We start from the raw sequence: 26,161 nt of genomic DNA, 5'->3' as shown, positions 1-26,161 counted from the left end.
TATATTGCCAATGAGCGTTCAAAGCTCTTTATAATAAGTTTATTGAAACCACCTCTTGTCTGAATACACGTCAATATTTCAGAAAATAAATTGTGTTTTATAGCCGTATAGCTTGTTAGTTGAAAACTTAAGTCGTTTTTTTATTTATTAAACCTTGGCGAATAGTTTTTATAATCCGTATTTATAAAATTATATCTAAAAAGTAAAAACGTTGCGAATGTATACCTTGATAAAGAATATACGCAGGTATAGAGGTATGGTTTTAAGAACTATTACATAAACGTCTATATATCTGTCTCTGTGTGAATCTATACTTATATTATAAAGCTGAAGAGTTTGTTTGTTTGTTTGAACGCGCTAATCTCGGTGACTACTGATCCGATTTGAAAAATTCTTTCGGTGTTAGATAGCCCATTTATCGAAGAAGGTTATAGGCTATATATCATCACGCTACGACCAATAGGAGTGGAGCCACGGGGGTGAAACCGCGTGGAGCAGCTAGTTAATTATAAAATACTTAGTAGGTATTGGAATTAAATTCTAAAACAAATAATATTAAACTTTTAAGAAAGAAAGCTGTGAATAGTTTTGCTTGTCGCGCACGAAATGTGATCATGAAATTTTATTAAGTTATATTGTTCCAAATTTCCAAAATAAATACATACTAGAATATAGAATTAATTAAAATAAGAGATGAAAGCACTCATAATAAGCACTTTAATAAAATTACTTATAATAAGAATATCATATTATCTACCTTATCTACATATAAAAATTAAAACGTGTGGCACTCGGGGACTGCCGCGGTAAAGCTATTGCATAGCATGCCTTCAAGCCACACCTCCGCCCGTCGGAGTGGGGTGGAATGGGGAGCGTGAGGTTTTTTCGTTACGGAATTTCTAGAGTCGGTCCCCGCGCTCAAGGCCTGCGATAGAAGCTATGCATAGCTTAATAATACCTAAAATGATCAGTAATAACTCTACAAAATCAAATTCAAACTAAGCTTTATAAGCTGAAAATGAATTCTAAATTTTGATGAAGTTACTAAAATGGGAATGCATTGCCGTTGAGTGTTTTGAGGCACGCGATTGAAAACCTGCAATTTAAGCTAGATAATCTGGCCATGTGCCGATAGCGTTTAAAATGAATACTAATGCACTAAAATCATGTAGATATACCGGTAATGATATCGATATAAGCATTGGTATCGGTATGAATGAATGATGCGAATTCGTTATTGGACACAAAATAAAAAAAAAGCTCAATACAAAGATGTGTCTAAAGGTAACGTATAAGGCTCCTGAATTTAATAACAATAATTAGAATTTACAATACCTATTTACACACAATATTAAATCGTCATCATGATTTGAGATTATCAATACCCAATATAAGTTTTTATGAAGCTATATTAAATTTAGCCTTATTGTTCAAGTGTAGTTTGATGACTATCAAACGTTATTAAATATTTAACAAGATAACAAATCAAACATAAAACTAATATTATGATTTCATCAACATGGTTAGCTTGAACATTCCGTTTAGAAAGTCATGTCATTCTTCAATTTTATTCAAATTTAATCTGATTAAAAAGATATATTAATTAAGAAGATATAGATATATAAAGAGTGGTTTGAGTTCAAGATCACGTTACAAAAAATAAAAGCAAAGTCGGTTCTATCTTTTAATTAAAAATATTTTTTATTTAAATAACGCTAATTGATTTATACACGTGGGGTTAAGAAAAAAACGGAGCGTGCCCTGAAAATTTTAAAGATTTCTTTTTCCTGTTTGCGTAAAGTTTAATCCATTATGTTGATTGGTATCACGTGTACCTCATTAGTCAAATTAAAAACCAATACAATAAATACTTTATTTCAATTATTATCATTCGATAATGAAACGTGTTTGCTTTTATAATTACTGAAATTAAAGAAGCTTAATATGCTATCGTGGGCTTGATTGTAAGTATGATTTGAAGGCCATATTTCGTTAGTTCTTAAAACACACAAATAAAAAAGGGCGTGTGTGCCGAGAACACGTGTCAGAAGTGAAAATTCTTTGCAAGATTCAAAGATACCAAAATCTTTGCGTACACCATGACGTGACGGTATCGCCATGACCTTGAAATTAAACTCTCAATGCGCTCATAGAAGTTTCACTTATTAATATTACCAGTACCTACTATAATTTTTGTTGAATTAACTAAATTAATAAATATAAATGATTCTAATGAACCCGTACACGTGCGATGTTCAAGAATTTTCAGCGTGCTCTAAAAAATTTTGAGGATTTTTTATTTCCCCCGCTTCCATAAAGTTCAATATTGACCTATTTCGTTGATACTAACTGGAGCTCACTCCATTTCTCTTTCAAAATTTTGAACGAAACATATTTTATATCGAGTTCCTATCTTAATTCCATCCAGCGTCCGTGACGTAGAATATGTGGATTTTAAAACTGTTTTTTATCATGTTACGTTTTTGAAGAACTTTTTTTTTATAAAAATAAAGAAAAACAACAACAACAGCGTTGTCAAGGACTTTATAATAATGAATTCGTTGAAGGTCGCTTGAATTGTTTCAATAATAAATAATACTGATAAATCGCGTTTCATTTCCTCTAAACACGATGAATTATTTCAATATTACCTAAACACCATAAATCAATAAATAAACGTTAGTTAAGAATAGTTCATTTATTATGATATAATTTGTAAAGCTATTTTATATAATTATACTAGATTTCCGCCCGCGACTTTGCCCACTTTGACTTATTACTACTAATAATATAAATGCGAAAGTTTGTAAGTAGGTATGGATGGATGGATGTTTGTTATAATTTCATGTAAAAAGTACTGAACTGATTACAATGAATGTAGGTAGCTGAAGACCTAGAATAAGACACTACTTTTTATCCCGAAAATCCCACAGAAACGGGAACTATGCGGGCTTTTCATTCGAAACGCGTGCGAAGACACGGGCGGAAATCTAGTCTATCATAAGTCGTATATGATAGACACAAAGGCTTTCGACGACTAACATAAAGTATAGTAATAATCCCGTAAAACTAATTCTCAGCTACTAAGTGTCGTTGAATAATTCGGTCAGATGCAGACAAGACGGTGGTCTGAAAGTTTTTCCGTTCGCTTCATTGTTGGCGCCCGACTCGCTTTTGTGTGCCAAATGTGGAATGCTTTACCTCGAAACAATACTTGCCATAATGGATGCTTTGATGTTACACTCATTTTTATTTCGCTTTTTATATCTCCTGTTATTTGCAAGTGTTATTTGATAGCCTGATTCGTGATTGTAATTTCTGGGAGAGATTATTTGTCCGAAATAAATCACCGATTTTATAGGTCATATGCATGTGGAGATGAATATATGGAGATATTAATTGTTGTTCTTTCACGAAAATATACTGAACTGATTCTGCTTATATTTGATAAAGAAAAAGATCATAATCTGGAACAACAAGACTACGAAAAAGAGAAAAATATGTTGTCCATAGATTATGTTTAATTGTAGGTTGGTACGTACTTTAATTATCACATAACTTCATATTTTATAACAGTGTTCCATTTATTAAACTCGAATATTATTATACTGTTTGCACTATTATATTTACTGAAATAAAATATTTATAATTTGACTCAAATTATACCATCCTTTCACATCAAGTTTTCTATGAAGCACTTTTCCGTTTTAATTTACAACATACAATAACGCTTTATTCTATACCTTTTAGTTCATTTTTATCTTATTACTAGCGGTCCGCCCCGGCTTCGCCCGTGGTACATATTTACGTTTTCTCTACATAAGAACCATCCTGGTACTTCAAGGAATATAATAAAAAAAGAATTATCGAAATCGGTCCACCTGTTCTCGAGTTATGCGCTTACCAACACATTTTGCGATTCATTTTTATATTATAGATAATAATATAATCCACCATAATATGTGGATTATGTAATCAATGTCATAGAAGCTTTTAAATGTACCTATAAGTATTGTTAATATGGCTTAAGGAAATTAACTATGCCCATAGAAATCTAAATACTACGCCTATTGAGTAAAATGAAGACAGCAGCTTTACATTTTGAAAATGCTGAATTTCAGTCTGATACATATTTATACCAACCATTTATTATTTAAATTTGTATATTTGATTGATAACAATTATCATAACCTGTGCCCGCGGTTTACCCGCAGTCCTCCGCTCCCCTAATCGCTAATAGTAAGATTACATCATATTATATTACAGAGATGATTTATTGACAGATTTTTTATAATCGTGTACGTACCGTTATACCATTATACTATGGTTATACCTATATCTTATCGTACGTTTTCAATCAATAACCTTTGACGTCCTACTTCCTACGCTATTAAACCAAAGAATTCGTTCATTAACAAAGCTAATACTGTTCTCGTAAGATAAAAGTCTTTACTTTATCTATACTAATAATAAAATTGGAGCGTCTGTTTTTAATATTGAAATAACCGATTTTTACTAAATACATATGGATGTATACACTGTACATATACCTAAATAGTATATTTTTTACAATTTCTGTCTGTCTAGTTGTTTGTTCCGGCTAATCTCAGGTACGGCTGGACCGATTTTGACAGGACTTTCACTGACAGATAACTGTCGTCAAAAGGAATAACTTAGGCTATTTTTTATAACGATACTCCCCCAGGAATGTTAAGATTAAAAAGAAAAACTCATTTACGCGCGTGTAAAACCGCGGAGCGCAGCTAGTAACAAATAAACGAATTCTGTTAGATTGAAGGCCATAACTCCTTAATCATTTCGTTAAAGACCGTCTGAGAATTTCCTCGGCTTGATATTATGCAAAATCAAATAACATAAGACTGATAAGTCCAACGGGAATGTAATTTGCATTAATAATTGCGGAAATTTTGGGTTTGCGTTTGTTAATTGAATTAATTTAGGTATTGTTGTATTGGTAAGAGATTTATTAAGACGGTAGAGCATTATAAGATGCAATATTACACTATAATTAATAGTAAAGTGATACGTCAAATATTATTATAAAAATTCTCAAATGGTTAAAAATACAATAATAATAAATAATCCTAATAATAATAATAATCCTTATCCTTAATAATCCTTTTAAAAACTGTGTGTCAACGTATTTTTTTTTAATAAATAATATCCTTCATTTCTGTTTCTAGGCCCACGGTATATCCTATGCTTTTAGATTACACATTTCTCATCCTGATAAAGCTAAGCATTAATCAGCATAAAAATAATATCACCATTTAAAAACAAGGGCAGATGCTTTCATAAAACCTACATATTTATGCCGACCGCAAACTTTCTGCAATTTTCATCTCGAATTTTTAAAATTTAATTTGTCCGTCCACTTTACGATTCTTGTTTCATAATAAATTTATTGTTCTTCTTCGGATGGCTCTTGTTTCCAATATCTACGTTCATCGCACACTTGTGAACTTTTAAGATCTCTAGTAAATTATCCAAGTTCCGGAGTGTAGGGAGTTTCCAATCTTAGCGATTCGTTTCGATACAATTTTCACATGATAACGTATTTATGGCTGTTCCTTGAATAGATACTGCAAATTCTGCACTTATATTTGAAAGAAATATCGAGTTTTGTAAGTGCAATGTGAGATCTTTAGTCAGTGCAATAAAATGTGTATTTCATTCAGTATACGATGGTTTGTAAAGTTGTATGACTGTTTGTAATAGATAAACTCAAAAACTAATTAACCTATTGTAAAAATTCTTTCACCAGTGAACAGAGATTATATTAATTGTGTGTAGTATGGACAGGTTTACTTTTTGGCTATATACGGTATAATCGTTTCACCATAATATAAATGTTTGTAACGTATTCCAATAGATAATATTACAAAATTATTCCTGTTAGGCTTCCGCCTGCGGCTTCACCCGCGTTTTTATAGAAAAACCCGCATACCCGCTCTCGTGCGATTTCCGGGATAATACCTATCCTATGTGTTAATCTAAGTTACCCTCTATATGTGTGCCAAATTTCTATGTAATCCGTTCAGTAGTATTTACGTGAAAGAATAACAAACATACATACGACCTGGAATAGAATTAAAAAGTGGATTTTAAATTGGAGCTGGTTGAGCTAGAATTAAATTACTTTACAATTTCACATCATTAATAAATATAGTCTAATTATTATATCGTTACCTTAACTTATTCAAATTACAGACCTCTATTCCCTATCAATTATAACGTATAACGTAGGTGTTGAAATTATTAGCTACAAATCATATTTATTTAATATTTCGAATTGTTAGAGTAAATTGAAGAAGCCAATTAATTGATTTTTACTTTGAATATGTAAATAACTCTCTAACTAAACAACAAGTTCCTTTTACATGAACGTTGAATAGGTACCTATTTAAGTAATTACATACCTATATAATTCGATTTTTTTCAAGTTTTATCACTATGTTTGCTCATGTTTATGATATTTACGTACCAAAAGATAAACCAACATGCATAGAGCCATAGAAAGGCTGAAAGAGGGTTATTTCCTACAGGAAGAGGAAGGGTTGAGTACTACTCATTCGCGTATAAGCATTAGTAAGTTTGTATCGACAACACTTTATAGCTGAGAATCATGTTTACGAATTTTCGATTTAATGTTATCGGCATAACTATTAATAGGTACTTTCTATTTCTTTCTCTTTGTTGTATTATAATTGTGAGATATTTATTGTAAAACTACGTAAACATTGTTCTGCCAGTACATCATTATAAGTGTAAAAATCTAGATTACGACAGCCGATTGACTGACAAACCGAATATATTATCTAGGTACGTAAAAAAATATCATAAAATCTATCAAGCTGTTCGAGAAGTGATTGGTTTTGTAACCGATCACTTCTCTGTGTTTATACACAAAAAAACAAGAATGTGTATGTACAATTTTTTTCCGTGTTCCCTACACGGAAAAACTTTATGCTATTCCAGATTATAATTTATATTCGAGTCGAATATCACATAGAAATACGAATGAATATAAAATATTTTAGTACATATTTTACAACATTTAGTTTTTGCAGAGGTAAAGGAAGAATAATACGCAATTTAGAATACTCGGAGGTACTATTACAATTTCGCGACTGTCGCAGTGCGCTTTTGGGAGAGCAGGGTTGTGCGATCGAAAAATAAATGCAAATATGTTTGAATTTATTTTACAAGATAAATACTTACCTATTTATTATTATTTTATTTTGCATGTTTATTCGTTTTATGTTGATTTTTCAATTAAACTTATGATAGATTTTAACTTAAAATAAATTCCTAGGTTGTGAAAATGGGTAATATTAAATAATTTTTTTGTCTTATTGTACACATTTAAATAAAACTGAGAATCGGATTGAAATGTAAAAAAATATTGACTTACTGTTATAATAATATTATATATCAAAATATTTTCATGAGTTCCTAGTACAGGCAGAAGAATTAAGCTTACAAGAATAGCATGATAAAATACCACTGCGAAATAAAAATATCTTCCACACAAACTATACAAACATAAAATCCAGTAACACACGAAGCAAAGCGAATATCTTTCTACAGTTTCACAAGTATTCCTTTGACGAGAAAAGGTTCTAACAATAAGGTTTACGCGATTAAAAAATCCGCTCGTAAAGTTGTACAAAATGTCGCGAGAGGCAGCCCTGAATGAGTGGAATTTTTGTGAGCTGATGTAAAATTTAGATAGCCCACATGTGTAATGCGGGTTATCTGAGACTCGGTGCCGGAATATTTTATTAATTATGATGAATTCGTTTATGTTTACGTACGTGTATTCAAATTTATTATATTCCATCTGCCTATCGTGAAGTTTATTTTTTTTAACATTTGATGTAACGAGTGTTAGGTAAATGTTTTACGTGTGTGCTGCCCAGATTAACTGTTGTTTTTTCATGTTTTATTAGAAAATAAATTGTAACAAAAATATAAGTACTAGCTGATGTTCAAAATATTTTCTGCTAACTGGCTTCACTTATATTTGTTTTATCGCACCGTTTTCACTTGTAGCTCCTATGAAGGGGTTCCATCAATCAGTATAATAACTTTGGCCACAAACATTCCTCAACGCTTACCTATCATAATAAGGTCACATACCAATAAATTGCTTTATGAATTAAATTGACTGATGGTATGAGTTATGACTACAATATTTGAGACGAATTTAAATCGTTTAAAAATCATAACGTATCATCTATTAACATTAAATTTGTTAGTGTGGAAGTTAGAATAGTAAGAAGTAAGAATGGTTAATGTAATTTAAAATATAACACAGATGTTTAATCATCTTATCCTGTTGAAATTTGTATTTTCAGTCAGTCAAGTCACTCGCTATTTACGCAGCATTAATATTTATTTATACGCAATGTTGTTTATCGCAAACAAGCAAAATCAAATGTATGTCGTACATTGTCAAAGCCATAAACAGAGTCTATAAACTTCATTCACTCAAAAACGGCAAAAGCAATTTTCGCGACTGGAAGACGCATTTCAATCTCAAGACGGCACTTTATACGTTGAACGCTGTATCAGACTTTCACACACGATTTATTTTAGCTTTAGATAAGCGTGAAAGAGTGTCTCGAAAGTTGTTTCGACTCATACGTAAATTGTTTGTAGTCATTGCCATAAAACTGATTATTTTTAGTACGTGCGAACGGCGCTTGATAAAACTCGTGAAACTTATTCAATATTATTATACTGGTGTTCAAATAAGTGCTCATTCATTAATTAAGAGGAATTAGAGAGAGAAAACGCTGCAGATCTAACGAAGCTAACCATTGGTTATTAATAGAAAAATCTGGAAATATCTCCGCCAACAAGAGTTGCGCTTAAATAAGTTATGATGAGTCGGCTACTTCACAGTTGGTTGTACTATAATATTATATCGAAAGTTATGATATTTCAGTATTGCTTATTTGAAGTATTTCTTCTTTTCTTTGTTGGTATAATATAACAACCGTTTCAGTTGGAAAAGAAAGTAGATGCAGATTTTTCTGAAGTTCTGCATTTCATAAATATACATACTATACTATATTTTTAGACTTTTAGTAAGAAATCTTTCTATCAAATGCAGTAGATAAATAATATCTTAATATCTCATCGTGTTCAGCCCTACATACATTGGTTAAATTGCACCTTATTACGTAATATAATTGGCTATTAGGAAGAGCATTAGAGACCATAGTTCGAAGAAGTACCGCACCGAAGAGTACAAGCGAAACTAAACCCGTACTCAAAGACGCATAAGCCAGATCAACTACAATTCTGATAGTTACAAACATTTGGAAAGCAGCCAACTGAACCTAAATCGGTTCAGCTCGGAATAGTTAATAAGGTATAAAATTTCCGCAAACAAATCAGATTTAAATAAGCTTTAAAAGGTATTATCATTTACCTGGATACAAGGTTCAAAATCCCGCGGCAAAGTGCAACGCAGTTGCGATGTTTATCGCCTGTAATGGTGGCGACACACGATCAACATTATCATCAAATTTGCATGAAACTTGAAGCTTGACTTAATTTTCAGTGAATCCATAAAATACACACGTTCTGACGTTCGCAACAGAATAAGAGTAAAAACTCGACGCAGATGTTTTGTGAAAGTTAAATTAAAATTATTGATATGCATAGGACAAAGTTTAATTAATTTCATAGTACTGTCGATGAAGCGATTGTGCAAGATGTTTCTTCTGTTCAATATCGAGAATATTGCAGCAATGTGGGCGTTGCAATCAGCAGACTTTATAACTTTTATTCTGTGGTATTAATTTTGTGAAATACGTTGTAAAAATATATGAAAAAAGACTAACTTATTCGACTATTCAATCATCACAACTATTTACCACATGTTCGGAAATAAGTTTTTACATAATAGACTGGGGTAGAAGCCTTTGAAAATAATGAAAAGATAAAAAAAATCGCAGTCGGATGAAACCCATTAGAAAAGGAGGGGAATATGATAAAAATGTAAGGAAAAATAAATTACGGTCAATCCGAGTTCGGGAAGCGGGAGGGGGGAGCTTTTAAGAGAAAAAAATGGTTTCCCTCGATTTCCGACAAAACTACAAGTCCTATAGAAAAAAGTTCAATGGCAAAGTTGTAGGTAATTAAAAGTTCTACAACTTTTGTATTCACAATTTTTTCACATAACCTAAAAATTTAGGTGGAAAATTCAAAAAACCAAGTTTTTGGTCTTTTATTTCTATCTACTTCAAAATTTATTTATTTTCTACGAAATTTGGTGGAAACATACCTTATTATGTCCCAAATACACTGTAATTTATTTGATTGAAAATATTTATTTTTTCGCCTTATTTTGAATGAATACCAAAAAAACAACCTAATTTTCAATCGAAAAGTCACCCGTCAAAATATCAGCTTTTTTCAAAAACTTGGGGTGCCTTTTATTCATTGAAATCTCTACTTTCATATGGTGTAAAAAAAAATAAACACCACGATAGTAAATGTTCTCAGGAAATGCATACAAACAGTCTGAAAATTAGCTTTTACTAAATCAGGCACAGTTCTTGAACTCTATATCTTCTCTTGTATCGGCTTTTCGGTAATATTTCAAAAGAAAAATAATTATCTGTTCTAAGTTTAATATTTTACAGCATATTCAAAAGCAAAATGATGTCGATAAAAACATTTCAGGTAGTTCGAGAAGTGTGCCTGATTTAGTAAAAGCTAATTTTCAGACTGTTTGTATGCATTTCCTGAGAACATTTACTATCGTGGTGTTTATTTTTTTTACACCATATGAAAGTAGAGATTTCAATGAATAAAAGGCTCCCCAAGTTTTTGAAGAAAGCTGATATTTTGACGGGTGACTTTTCGATTGAAAATTAGGTTGTTTTTTTGGTATTAATTCAAAATAAGGGGAAAAAAATAAATATTTTCAATCAAATAAATTACAGTGTATTTGTGACATAATAAGGTAAGTTTCCACCAAATTTCGTAGAAAAAAAATAAATTTTGAAGTAGATAGAAATAAAGGACCAAAAACTTGGTTTTTTGAATTTTCCACCTAAATTTTTAGGTTATGTGAAAAAATTGTGAATACAAAAGTTGCAGAACTTTTAATTACCTACAACTTTGCCATTGAACTTTTTTCTATAGGACTTGTAGTTTTGTCGGAAATCGAGAGAAACCATTTTTTTCTCTTAAAAGCTCCCCCCTCCCGCTTCCCGAACTCGGATTGACCGTAATTTATTTTTCCTTACATTTTTATCATATTCCCCTCCTTTTCTAATGGGTTTCATCCGACTGCGATTTTTTTTTGTTTCAAAAATTATCTACTCTAGTCTATAAATATTCTTCAATACAATAATTGTTAAGAAGCATTTCCGAATATACTTCGACCTTTACGAATAAATTATTTCGACAACAGACATTGATAAACTGATTCAACATAAAAATCAATCCAATTGCCATAACTTAGCTCAATTTTCCTAAATTTCGGGCTAATACATTTACCGCCAGCAAATTGAGCGGTAAAATTGATCGTGTCTACCCAGCATAAAGTCAATAAATTTGTACGTACGAAATAGTAGCCGTCTGTTTACATCAATTTGCGATCGAAATGTCGATTCTACTTTAAAAATGTAATGTTTTTTCATTTCATTTCCGAGCGTGAAACGTAGACATTGCAACAAAACAAACCGATAAAGTGATTGTTGATTGATGACTTCGCGAAATGTTTCCGTGTTTTTATTATTTTTTAATTTTTTTGTCTGAATCGCGCGAAACAATAGTGTTGCGTCAACGAATGGTGTTTTGATTCTTCACTCGTAAAATATTGACAAAAGCCGTTTTTGTTCGGACTGAAAGATAATTTTTATATTTTTTTTTTGAAACTAAGAACACGCTTACTTAAATTTAAAAACCGAATACTTTGTTTTTCATAGAAAAAACATTCTTTTGTATGTGGAAGAGTAACTCGATGTTTAATCACGAATGAAAGTCATCACTACACAATGATTGGACTATTTTTCTCAGTATAAAGCTAAATAAAAAGTCATGGCACAATTGTATCAATATCTAGGTATTTGATAAAATATTGATTTCTATTATTGATACATGCCAGAATATTAAAACAAAAACTATCCAGAACCCTCAAAATTGTCTATCGTTGCATGTGAATACCTTACTTATAAAAATGATATATCACTCAATGAAATGTGTCCACTTTGGGAGTCATAACAAGAAAGCTATATAAATAACAACACTCTAAAGTATACTATACAGTATACACTTTATTACATATTAGTATTTTGCATTCGTAATTCTGTAAGCTTCTCTTAAAAATATTTTTATAGAAGGTGTCGCAGAAGTGTTGTTACGTTTTATACTTTCGGTTTAGAGTAAAATGGACTTTATTTGGATAAATCGTATAATCATGCAGAATAGAAAAGCTTTTATAAATACTTTTATATGAGTTATGGGAGAGAAAACATGTAAGCCTATGCTTCCTTGGGCTAGCGATGTAGGGACTGTGACAGGGTGACAATAATGAATAGTGAAAAACATAGGAAATGAAATGAAATTGCATGAAAAGTGTTTTATTACATTAAAATAAAGACATTGGCGCCAATAGATAATATTTGCAACAGGCGGCCCTACCGTTAGGTAGCGATCTCTACCAGGCAACATAATATAGCATGTAAACATAGAAAAGAGATAATTGATATAGACTTCTATCAATTTAAATAAGGATAGATGTATTTGGAATTCTAATAAAATAATGATAAATCATGATGTTCAAGTGCCTGGGTCACTTTGATTTGTAAAATTATTATGTGAAAATAAATGATTTATTTATTTAAAGGAAATTTTACAAATGCAATGGTTAACGATTTCAAATAGATTTCAAAAATTTATAACTTTTCATATTATATTCCTGGAAAAATCATGGGCAAGCCTATACGATAATAAACAAAGCCGACAAGTGACATTTATCAAAGTGCAGGAACTTCGCCAACATGCTGAATTAACGCTCAAAGCTTCCTAACAGGCCAAATAAGCCTATGTCCCTGCAATGAGAACATTTTGATGACTAGCTGTGCCCGCGGTTTCACCCGCATTGCTCTGCTCCTGTTGGTGTTAGGGTGATGATATAACCTTCCCCGATAAATGGGCTATCTATCACCAAAATAATTTTTCAAATCGGACCAGTAGTTCCAGAGATTAGCGCGTTCAAACAAACAAACAACGAAACAAACTCTTCAGCTTTATAATATTAGTAAAGATAATGGTAAGATTCTAAAAAAAAAATGTTTTGTTACTGTTATCCTTAAGCTAGATAATATGATGATTAATAAAAGTACAGTAAGTGTACCTACAACATCACTTTTGCTTTCTCTGCCCTAAAGAAGAACATATGCGACCATATTATAACACTGCATAACAAGTAAATTCAAGAAAGTATTCTTCTGAATGAATGGCCATATCTTAAATTTTATTTCTTCTTCTAAAAAAGTTTATTTTTTATCTTAACAATGTGTGCACGTGTGCGTGTGTATACAATTGAATACACAATAATATGTTTAATTGTCACCTCCAAACTGTTTCTATTCTTAAATCCGCAAAAGCAAATAACAATTAGCGCAGTACTAGCAAACCTTTCTCGAAACTAAAAATTCTGAAATTGGAAATGCAGTTCGTATGAATTATGCAATCCATATGCATGTTTATGCTAACAAAGAGTCGGTGTTAGTGCAGATATAGGCTTCTGACCTAAGTGCTGTATTGTACGTACAATTGTAGAACGAAAGAAAGATAGAGAAAGAACGAAAGATAAACTTTTGTTTGGTGAGGGACATTGAATATTAGTGCATGTGTTTCATAGTTTTGACACAGGTGAAACGTCGGGATAGATAATATAATTACATTTATATTCCAAATTGACTCAATTTTACAAATTTCAATTTACCTAAGCATACGAGACCTTTTTTAAAACACAAAATTATTAAAATTACCAACCCATTTTATAAGTTTAGTTAAAACTATACTAGGTATACTTACTAGGTAGTAACTTAATCTGTGACTATACCGTCTTATTTGGATAGTACTGTCTCATATTATAGAGAATAATATAAACCCACAATATGTTGTAGTTTGATTGAATCAACCCAACCTTAAACAAAATGCCTATTCCAACCAAATTCAAAACTGGATATTCAATTAAAACTCCTGCCCAACAATAAACACATCTAGTACATTCTTATTTGCACTTTTTACATTGCTCCCCCAAAACGTAACAAACTTGTGCAATTTAAATAAAACAGCGATGAAACGCCAACGCGGTTTTGTATCTGCCAAAACAAGTTTCTGAATGTATTCTTTAAAATTGCAACAGCTGTAAATTGCAGAGACAGGGTGCAAACGAAATGGTTCCATTATGCGCGTCGTGTTACCAACTTATAGCTTTTTTGTTGAATATAATATGCTGTATAAATTGACTGTTGAATATTATATTACTGCTAACATCAAATGTTATATTCGTTTATATTTTTCCTATAAAATAAAAGCTAGCAAGCGAGCTATATAGTTTATTATATTAGGAAAAGTTATTTAAATATATCAACAACCAGCGGTCCACCCCGTCTTCACCCGTGGTACATGTTTACGTTTTCTCTCCATAAGAACCATCCTTGTATTTAAAGGAATATTATAAAAAAAATAACGAAATCGGTTCAGCCATTATCGAGATTTGCTTATTAACAAATTTAGCGTTTCATTTTAAAATTAATATAGATTGTAGTGACATTTAACAGGTTTCAATTCATTTTATTGTATTATTTGAACTCGTGTTACACATTATTTGCGACTGTGGCTGCGAGAGCTATACACTACACACGGTTGCATACAAGCTTTGACAAATTACAGTTACAAGTCCAACCGCCCGGAATCGCCTGTGTTTCTGTCCATAATACACGATTTGCTCAGTACCGAATTACGTCTAAAAGGAAGTTGTGAGTCGAGTAGCGGACTAAACTGAAAATCGAATCATGTTTCAAAGTGCTGGTCAGTCAGTCAGTCCTTAAAGGCTTAGAACTATATGGTAAAAGTATGGCGTGTTTATGTCCGCGACGGTACCTTAAAATATGTACTTACCTAAAAATTTTTAACAGTATTAAGTACTTACGCAAACTTCCCACAAAATATATAATTTATGGTATTTACAGAAACTAAAAATGTTTTCTTTATATTGGATATGTAAAAACGTTGCTGAAGTTAGTTTGTTTTGTTTTATTTAAAGAAGTAGGTATTGTCCTATAAATAAATTGTATTGATAATCTCTATCACGTTTGATATTTATTAATTTATTTGGAGATCTTACAGAAACAATTACAGGGATATACTTAATTAATTATTGACATAAACAATAATAACATTAACAATTGTTTCTCTACGTCTCACAGTGAACATAAATAGAAAAAGTAAAAGAAAAAACTCACTTGTACAATTATTATCTGTTGCAAGGTAGATAAATACTTAATACTAATACAGACTTCTGGAATATTAAACTAAGAGAAAAAGCATTAATTAAGGTTAATTATTAGGTTACTAATTACTAATACAGAGAATAATCTCATTCTCTACTTAAATACGGACTAAAGAGAATTGCATATGTAACCAACACAATAAATTTTAAAATGCAAACATTAATCTAGTATTGAAACAAAACCGATCTGTCTTCATGTTGAATTCATGATAATAAACAACCATTAGCAAGCAATACTACCCACTTATCATCCTTAGGACATTAAATCCGTTGCCATGGCAACATCCGTCAGTGTTTATTAATACCATTCCACTGATTTCACTTGTATATTTCGAACAGATAGAGCACATTTTCATGTAGGAATGAATGAACTTGCGCTTTAGCTGTCGTATCTATTAATACGTCTCGATTGCATAAATGTGAAAAAAGTAAACGAATAAAAATAAAATTTATAATAGACTAGCAAACCGGGCGGACTACGTTTCGCCACCAGATACACCTTTTCTTTGCTATAAACCTCGCGAAGCACGAGCCCTTTCCAACGAATGCAAAACCAAACCGTGGAAATCGGTTCGTGATTTCTGGAGTTATAGCGTCAGGAAGGAAAACCCAACTTATTTTTATATAGTAGACTACAGGCCCATGTTGAAAAATTTATGGGTCATTTGAACCACCAGGTGACCTATCTAGAACGATATAAGAGCTTAAAATAATAAGATTCAGCACTATGCTGTCACTTGTAAGCTGTCCACCTGAGTGCAGATGAGAATTCGAAAGTACAAGTAGAGATTTTTTCCTCTTGTTTCCATGATTTTTGTACGGCGTTGCGGAATAATGGATTAAAAGCATTATGACACAGATGCCGTACTGACTGACAACTGAATCTTATTATTTTATGCTCTTATATGGTTCTAGATGGGTCACCTGGTGGTTCAAATGGCCCATAAATTTTTCAACATGGCCTGTAGTCTATAAGTAATGTAGGTGATTTGCTAGAATATCGGCAGAGAGAACTACCTACATAGATTTGAAGTCACTGATTATATATTTTGTGCTAAACAATCAATGTTTTTAAAAGCCATTTGGAAGCTTCTAACACGCATTATAATTTAACAAAAAAGTCATTGGATCGCAGGTTATGTTTAAAATTCATTAAACCTAAATAACGATAAAGTTTTCTAATAATTTTTAATAACAGATTAACTGTAAATAAGTTTTGTTTTGCGAGTTTATATACATTTCTCAACGAAAGATTTTACTGCACTATATAAGAATAATATTCTGTTAATTATTAATCGTAACCATTACGACTGGTTTTAACATCCCGCATAACGTTCATATTTATTATGAGCAAGATAAATTTCACTGTTATTCCATTTCAGAATGGAAGCGGATTAAATATTTAGTGCATAAATCACTGGGATTATCATTTAATTTCAATTATTCTCTCAACTATAATCTACAAATATCTTCGACTTAAAATATTATGATAATAGTTTATATAGCTGCTGTACTTAAAACTTTTTTGAAGCGAAACTTCTTTATCGGGGTTGGAAAAAAATTTAGTGTAACATTTTTTCGTTACGCGTGACATTTTTCCGTTACGCGCCATCATTTTCTTATCCCTACCACGCGTGATTCTTATGTAAAGTTGCATATTATAGTAAATTATTTTTTTTAAGAAATTTCACTTCTTACGTGTGTACACTAGGTAGTACACGCACACATTTTTTTTATAACAATTTAATTATATAGTAGATACATTTATTCTGTTTCTAACCACAATTAAATCAATTAACAGTAATTAAAACATTTAACATACCTTGTGGTGTTGTCAGAATATGCATGCATACATTTTGTACAACTACAATTTGCACGCAAACCCAAATTTTGGCAACGTTTTTATAATTTACGACCCCCCGGCTTACCTCGTATTGTAACTTAACAAACTATATTCTAAAACGTTCTTCTTACACCATTCCTCATCTATAAACAAAATCAAATTATAATCCGTTTCATAGTTTTAAAGATATATGCATACATAGACACAGCAGGCGAGTGACTTTATTATACCATGACATGGTATATTACACATTGTGTATTTTATACTATGTGAAACCTAATCTAATATTAACTAATGCAATAACATTATGCAACTGCGTACCCACGATGGATCTTAAGCTTAGATAGATTACTTTGCTAGGCTATTAGATTAATTTGTTCTCACCGGTCACTCACGTAATTAGCCTATACGGCATACGCATAGTCCATAGTAAATTGTTTGTACAGAACGTTTGCCTGTTTGATGAAATTTAATAGGGCGAGCATCAGGTTTCAGGCGTGTTGTTTTAACGTAGCAAAATAACGCATTCATTAATTTGTGAAAGAATTTTGGTTAGTTTTTTTTATAATTTGAAGATAGCCTTTTATAGTATAACTAGCTTTCCGCCCGCGGCTTCGCCCGCTTTGTCTTTAACATAATAAATTATATACTAAAACCTTCCTCTTGAATCACTCTATCTATTAAAAAAAACGCATCAAAATCCGTTGCGTAGTTTTAAAGATTTAAGCATGCAAAGGGACATAGGGACAGAGAAGGCGACTTTGTTTTATACTTTGTAGTGATTTGATAATGATAGAATTCGAAAAGAAAATTACAATAATAAACCGTTTACTTGGCCATTAAAATATTATTAAAATTAAGTCGTGATAAATGAGAAGCTCAAAACGTGAATATATTAATTTCATACAAAACTTTATATTCACGTACTTATCAACTTTTACACTATTAATATTAATTGTAAGCAATAAATCGAAATCTGCTTTCCGATACCATTACATTTAAAGCGCGTATAAATTTCGCGAATTAACATTTTAAATCGTCATTTAAATCAACTTTAATTTACATTAAATCGAATGTAATGTCCACTTGCATAAAAAGCCAATATATTATTTCATACAAGGTGGAGTCAGAAATTTTATGCTTCGTGAGTTCGGCCGGCTATATATAAAACGACCCTTTGTCTGAGTTTATAATACGCGATGATTTTTCCTTGTTTTCGTATACGTTTAGTGAAAACACATGTACGTTTCACCGCTTCGTAATGTATGTTCTTCTATGTGACAATTACATGAGGTTTTTTTTTTCTTAATGGTCTGTTTTAAAGAAATTTTGGGTCAATAATTTATGTTTCTTTTTCATTTTTAACAGATCCAAGATATTCTTCAAAATATTAGGAAGAATAAACATTGATTTTATTAAAATTACTAGCCCTATAAAACTACTGTTTTAATTCTAAACTGTAAGAATTTAATTCTTATGGAAGCCATCCATATAAATATAACATGACTGTTTGTAGAAATACTCTTCTACCAAAAAAAAAAGATCGTCACAAAATAACTTCGAATACGAATAATAAATAACACGAGGACAATCTCCTTCCATACATTGAGATTTTCATCATATTCGTTTTACAGATGAACATGGTTTAATACCAAAATAAATATCAAACATTTCACACTAACCTGTATACTGGATTATCATCTCTATACCAGACGACCAGTAACAGACTATCATTGCGTTGAGGAGGTCGGGAGTCGCAGGGCAGATCTGCCTCGCCACCCACTACTGAAGACACGCGGGTTACCGTCCCGGTTACTGAAGATTGGCTTCCTGTAACAAATAATAATAAATAAATAAAATGTGAAATGAGAGCGCGGAACGAGCGACAAAGATGCAGAATCGGACGTTGTCATGTTCAACTATCGCCAGTAAACCGACTTTACAGACAACCAATTTTTTTATAAACGTTCTATAATATGCGAATTACGATGAAAGCTTTCGGTCTAATATTGCTATGCCTAACCATTTAATACGCTTAAATCGATTAGTAATAGGGAACGTTTATCTTCGTTGACATTATATTTATTAAAATTTATAACATATATTGGTTCTCAGAGGCCTGTAACCATAGTAAATTCAAAATAGGTTTTTAATTAAAATTCGTCATTTCAAACTATGTAGATATTATTTATATTTTTAAGAGCCATAGAAAGAAAGTTTGACCCCCTCATTACTAAATCAAAATACAAAACCACAGAAAACATACTGAGTGTAATCTCATTAATTTTAACAAGCTCGTAGTTTTGTTATATTGGATTAGTTGAAAAAATAACCTTGAAGAGTTAACCAGGTAATTATGATTTTATTATCGTTATACATTATATTTGGTACACAAATTACACTGAAACCTGATGTTAAGACACATTTCTGTGGCTTAATTATGTATAAAACGTTATTTTATTCAAGAAATTTGAGGATTTATGTTTATGTTAATTAAGTGTAAGTACCTATGTTTTATGAAATTGTGTCCATGACGTTACGTCATTTTCGTCGGCCAAGCCACGTCCACACTGATCGGGCTGCTTCTTCTGCTTCTTATTTCTTTTTAAAGCAAATAAAAATTTAAATCCTTAATCCATCAGTCCTCGGAATCACAGACACAATAGAAAATCTATTGTGTCGCGCCCCGATCGGGGCTTACGGTGGTCAATGGGTTAAAGCGTAAATATATTGTACAATGGTCCTATTGCATAATTCCAAGAACTACTGGACCAATTTCAATATTATTTCACTACTGGATTTGTACTTCATCCCTGAGTGCGGCTATAAAATCACAGACAAAGTCAGGAAACTGCTAGTAATTATAAGCTTGCTTTATGCTTATCAATTTGTATTTTCAATAATCAATGCTATCCTTGACTTCTCTAAAATGCGGGTACTCATAAAAGAACGGTCACTTCAATAACAGTTTGACACAATTGCCTATCTAAGTCTATAAATAGATAAATGTGAGGAAGAGCATTGACCTATTACACTCAGCTGAAAGGATTAAGCCCTTTGTCCGTTGGCACTAACAAATTAAATATAACCCAGCTAAAACTAAAATTAAGTTCATTCCCCTTCAATTTAGAACTCAAATGAAGCTTGTTAAACTAGTGTTTTAATAATTAAATGGGTAACTGCGTTCGTGGATGAGATATTGTGTGTTTGGAGTTTTGTGCATTTTGAGTACATAGTTTTAATTGAACAGTAAATTTAATATGAAAAAGTTTTTTTTAAAACATATAAAAAATGAAACAAAAAATAGATTCACGTATTATTCAGACTTTGTATTTAATGGATAACTCTGATATTGGAATAACACCACACGTTCTTTGAAATTTAACTCGATAATAATTAGGTACGCTTTCAACGTTTTACACACCGAAGTAGTAATATTAGGTTTATTTATTACATTAATGTTTTACGTACAATTATTGTCGGTTATATTTTTGATAAATCTATGAGAAAACTATAAATTTCCCTAATTTAAATAAAAGTACAAAAACAAGTAGAGTTTATATAATGTTTTATGTTAGAGTCACTTATAGCGGCGTATTACCTAGTGAAGTCCCATGTCCCCTAGTGGGGTAAGGGACAGATGCATTATACATATGTTTCACTGATCGATTTTCTTTAGGGACAAGTTGGTGATAAGCCTTCTGTGTCCTACCAGACCAAGATATTTTTTTTTCTTCGTCTCCACCGGGAATCGAACCCAGGATCCCTCGGTGTTACGCTCACGCGTTAACCACTGTACCGAGAGGCGGTCATATTACCTAGATACGTAGCTATAGATTCTATGTAATAGGTTGAAATATTAAGTGTTACAATTAATTCACCGACCTATATTCTGTATTCTAAGCGTATTTAATCAACGCTCAGTTACTAAATAGATAATATGTATTATGTTCGAGAATCATCTTTGCGCTAAATTTCACAGAATTGCTAAGTATTCAATCGTATGTAATCATTTGCGTTATATCTAATAGACAAACACAAATATAGTTTACTTTATTAATAACTAGCGGTCCGCCCTGGCTTCGCCCGTGGTACATGTTTCGCAATAAACGGTGGCCTATGTTCTTTCTCCGACTGACCGCCTCCTTGGTACAGTGGTTGACGCGTGAGCGTAGAACCGAGGGGTCCTGGGTTCGATTCCCGGTGGAGACGAAGAAAAAAAAATGTCTCGGTCTGGCAGGACACAGAAGGCTGATCACCTACTTGTCCCTAAAGAAAATTGATCAGTGAAACAGATGTATGAATAATGCATCTGCCCCTTACCCCACTAGGGGACACGGGACTTCACTATGTTCTTTCTCAGGGTCTAAAAATTATCTGTGCCAAATTTCATCAAAATCGGTCCAGTAGTTTATGCGTGAAAACCATACATACATACATACAAACCTTTCCTCTTTATAATATTATTAGTCTTAGTATTAGTATAGATAGACAAACACAAATAAGTCTACTTTATTAATAATAATGGAATTAAATCAAGTGGATAGTTTTAAGAAACTAAACATTTTTTTTTACATAATATCACAATTGTATCAGACGTCCATTCCATAATTTATCAACTATAACCTACCTAGTAACAAAATTAAAAGATACAAAAAAAATCTTTATATCTTCTAATCCATTTCAAATAATATTATCAGCCTGGAATCGTGTTAATCCATCTCAGATTTTCATTACAGTCACTCACAATAAAGGAGGCAATAAAACTCTACATCATATTTTGCAGCTTTACTCAGTTATGTAAAACGACTTGGGAATGACATTCATTGATTTATGATGATATTATAATGTATTGCGAGAATCGTGTTTGGTTATTAGTTTTCTTGTTTTATTCATATTGTTTTGGACGTGATGTAGACATTTAAAAAAAAGTATTAGTGCAGTAGTACAATGCAAGCTCTTTTCCTATCGGCGTAGTTGACTATAATTTTATTTAAATAAATGTATCTTAGAACTGTATTAAATTTGAAATCCATACTTAATATTATAAATGCGAAAGTAACTCTGTCTGTCTGTCTGTTACTCAATCACGCCTAAACTACTGAACCAATTTGCATGAAATTTGGTATAGAGATATTTTGATACCCGAGAAAGGACATAGGCTACCTTTTATTGCGAAACATGTACCACGGGCGAAGCCGGGGCGGACCACTAGTATCATATAAATGATAAACTTTTGATACCGCTTTACTACTTTTCAATAGTAGATAATGCGCTCATGCTCTTATGCTTTGTTTTCTCGTATATTTTAGATACAATGCTACTTCATAAATTATAATGCATTGTTAATGATACTATAATGGAAACAAAACAGAAGATAATCATCATCTCATTATGATAATATTTTAGGTTAAGATTAAAATTTAGAGTGTTTATTACAAAAGCGAGTATATAATATTCTTAAAAACTAATACATTCTGCCTTAAAATAAATAAAGACCAAAAATAACTATTAAAAACACCGAAAAAACATACGTATTATCGTCAATTCCACCTCCAAAGCCCAGTCTCGTAAAAAGCTACGCGTCTACGAGAGTCTACATTAAAAGCTACGTAATCCCTACGTATGAGTGACGGATACCTTAATCTCACCGTTTACGTTTAATTGTCCAACAGCTTTTATTCATATTGGTTTTTATAATACCTGCCCGTATAAGTGTTACTGAGAATCAAGACAATTTCGAAATCTAATTTTTACTCGTAGATATAAAGGAGGATTGCTTAATATTTTAAGCATAATCCTACTAATGTTATAAATGCGAATGCGTTATTCTTTCACGTAAAAACTAATAAACCGATTACAATGAAATTTGGTATGTAGGCAGCTAGCTACTTTTTATCCCGGATATCCTACAGGAACGGGAACTATGCGGGTTTTTCTTTGAAAACGCGAGTGAAATTCTAGTAATAGATAAAGAAGCAATAATATGCATACAAATAAACTATTAATAAATTCTGTATGCTATCTTGGACAGGATCATTTTCACAGTTCGTTTTCTTTACGGGCCAATAGATTTTCCTTCTCAAAAAATATGTTTCAATTATATCATCATTATTTTCATTTTTGCTTCAATAACCTTAACTAATATTCATAAAAGGAAAATATTTGATACTGTTTTTGTTTTTCATACTTTGGCATTTATAATATTATTAGTTGGGAAATTGAAAAAAACATCCACAAATGAAATATGATACGCGGATAAAAATAAATAATAAATACAGAAAGCACATAAAAGGTATAGAGATATATACAGCAATAAGAAAATCCCCCCTTGATGGACGACCAGCTAAAGAGTGGTCAAATACATCTGGGTTAACTTGCTTTTATTATTATTTTCTTTTATATTAAAAACATTTTAAAAACTATTCAATTGCGGCTTTGTTTCTCTTCTTAATGATAAGCAAATAGTTTTGATCATTTGATAGAAAGTAATACCGATACATATACTTTAAAACTAAGAAAATCTTTGTGAAATTAGACAAACGAAAGATGCATGTTGTAAGGTATGTATTTATACAAATATATTTTGGAAATACTCAAACAATATACAAAATAAATTATACAACTCACAAATTAACCCTTTTATTATATATAACACTCACATTCCTTTTATTTGTTTTACAAAGAAAATACATTAAATTGGCGTAAAATTCATATGCAACTTTTCACAAGTAAATAATAAAAGTGTAGAAGTCTGCGATAGCTATTCATCTGGGACTTAGCATTCTAGAGCGCTGCATTTATTTTTTATCATAAAATCCAGTAAGCAAAACATTTCTAATAAATACATGCTTTGCGAGAACCAGCTGTCGTCTGCATCTTTTAACATAATCCGTTCCCTTTTTACTTGATAAATACTATATGAAATAATTATTTTTAAACGAAAAAAACAATTTTCACACACGGCATGATCTGATCCCATACTAAGCTTTCGCTTGTGTTATGGAAACCAGATGGCTGATAAACATACGTATATATAATTTTAAATAAATACTTATATAGATAAATTATAAATCAACTTAAAACTTTATGAGCATAGTTTTATGTTTGTAAGGTATATCTCAGTTTATTTCTAAATCTACGACATTGATGTTTTAGATATTTAATTCCAATGTGTTATTTGATTAAGTACTTTATGGATGAAATTAACACAATCTTTTGATAACTGTGCCATCCACCTATATTTATCCACTACAAATAATATACCTACCCCGTAAACATAATAATTTTTCTAAACTATATGAAAACTGTCACAACCACACTAACTCTCCACTCCAACTACTTGAACTATCTCGCAGTAGAATTTGAATCTTAACATGAATGACGTCACAGTTCATGTTTCTTGGATGGGTATTTGTGATGTGGGTTACATTCTTTTATCATATCCGTATTATAACCCCAATGAGGAAACTCTGAAGATAAATACACCCTTGCTGAGACGCAGCTGTCTACTGTCCCTTCAATGTAATATATTATAAGGCTTCGTTCTATTTTGGCTAATATTAACCGACCAATATGAACAGAATATGCGCAATTGTATTGACCCAATATATATATATATATAATTGACCCAATATAAGAATAGAAGATGATTACGTTTCTAATGATAAGCATGAGATATATTATTTTGCAAACTTAAGAATTAACTGATTTCTGAAAAACTTCGATTTGCTATTATAACATTTTATAGAATATTTGCTGTGCTAATCCTAATTCTAAACAATCGACCTAGATATTACTAATTAGAAGCTATATTACTAGCTAATATAAAATTAAATGAATTTAATTTATCAGTATAAAAAATGATTATTTGATTACATTTTTAGTACTTACTGACAAAGGACTTTTGAACTATCCAAAACTTAATAGCACACAATAATTATCGCCCAATAATGTCATAGGTGAGTCTAAACATTATCAAGGACAAAACCATCGTATGTGGTTTCTTGTCGATTTAACGCGGAATCAATTTTGGTTAGTTCACAACTCGGAATGTTTAACTTGTGAACTTACACGTGAATTAATTTTCACACGAATGTTTGGGATACCGTCTTTATTCCGTGAATGTATTTTTAGTTTGAATGAGAGAAGGAAACCGCTGTATATAAATAACTTGGCTCTTTGTGTCGCCTAATGGTATTGAGTAATTAAACATTAACACTAGAGCGCTCGCGCCTAAAATTTTCCTTGAGTGCACGCGTGGGTTACATATGTCACCAATTACGACGCACGTTTTTTTTCATAAAAATCGTAGTTTAAAAAGTAAACGAAGTACTTATTTATGAATCAACTTTATTTTTAAGTGATGAAACAAAAAAAATATCAATATTTTCTCATTTTACTTAAATTATGAGCTAAACATAAACCTCTGTGAAAAGTAACTAATTTTTTACTTACTGTGATCAATCAGTTGTTTTTACTTTGGAAACTACAAATTTGATAAAAATAATCATCTAATTATACAGTTTAAGAATAATTTGTTCTTATCCAATAAAATTTTATTTTCAATAAAAAATAAGTATGTCCTAGCCCTCGAATATGAGTATTTTATTTCGATTTTAGTTACCAATATATATTAATAATTTCTTAAAAGTATAAATTTATCATAAAAAATAAAAGGGGTATACTTGATTTTCACTTGTAATTGTATTATTTCAAAAACTTCCTAGAACGCTCGCGCGGGG

General features: G+C 31.3%; 1 protein-coding gene across 1 annotated transcript in view; it reads right to left on the bottom strand.

Annotated features, from left to right (window-relative positions):
• The window catches only part of LOC149482048 (kin of IRRE-like protein 2), a 176,819-nt gene that overhangs the window by 56,276 nt on the left and 94,382 nt on the right, over positions 1–26,161 (bottom strand). Inside the window, exon 3 of the mRNA XM_089703743.1 lies at positions 19,100–19,247. Coding sequence (XP_089559869.1) covers positions 19,100–19,247 — 148 coding nt within the window. The remainder of the gene's footprint in view (positions 1–19,099; positions 19,248–26,161) is intronic.

Source organism: Colias philodice, chromosome 15, assembly GCF_061535455.1.
Source record: "Colias philodice isolate Cphi_HAF_F1 chromosome 15, ilColPhil1 Martin Lab GWU primary, whole genome shotgun sequence".
NCBI lineage: Eukaryota > Metazoa > Arthropoda > Insecta > Lepidoptera > Pieridae > Colias > Colias philodice.
Note: the sequence above shows the minus strand (reverse complement) of the source record. Positions and strands in the feature narration are given on the sequence as shown.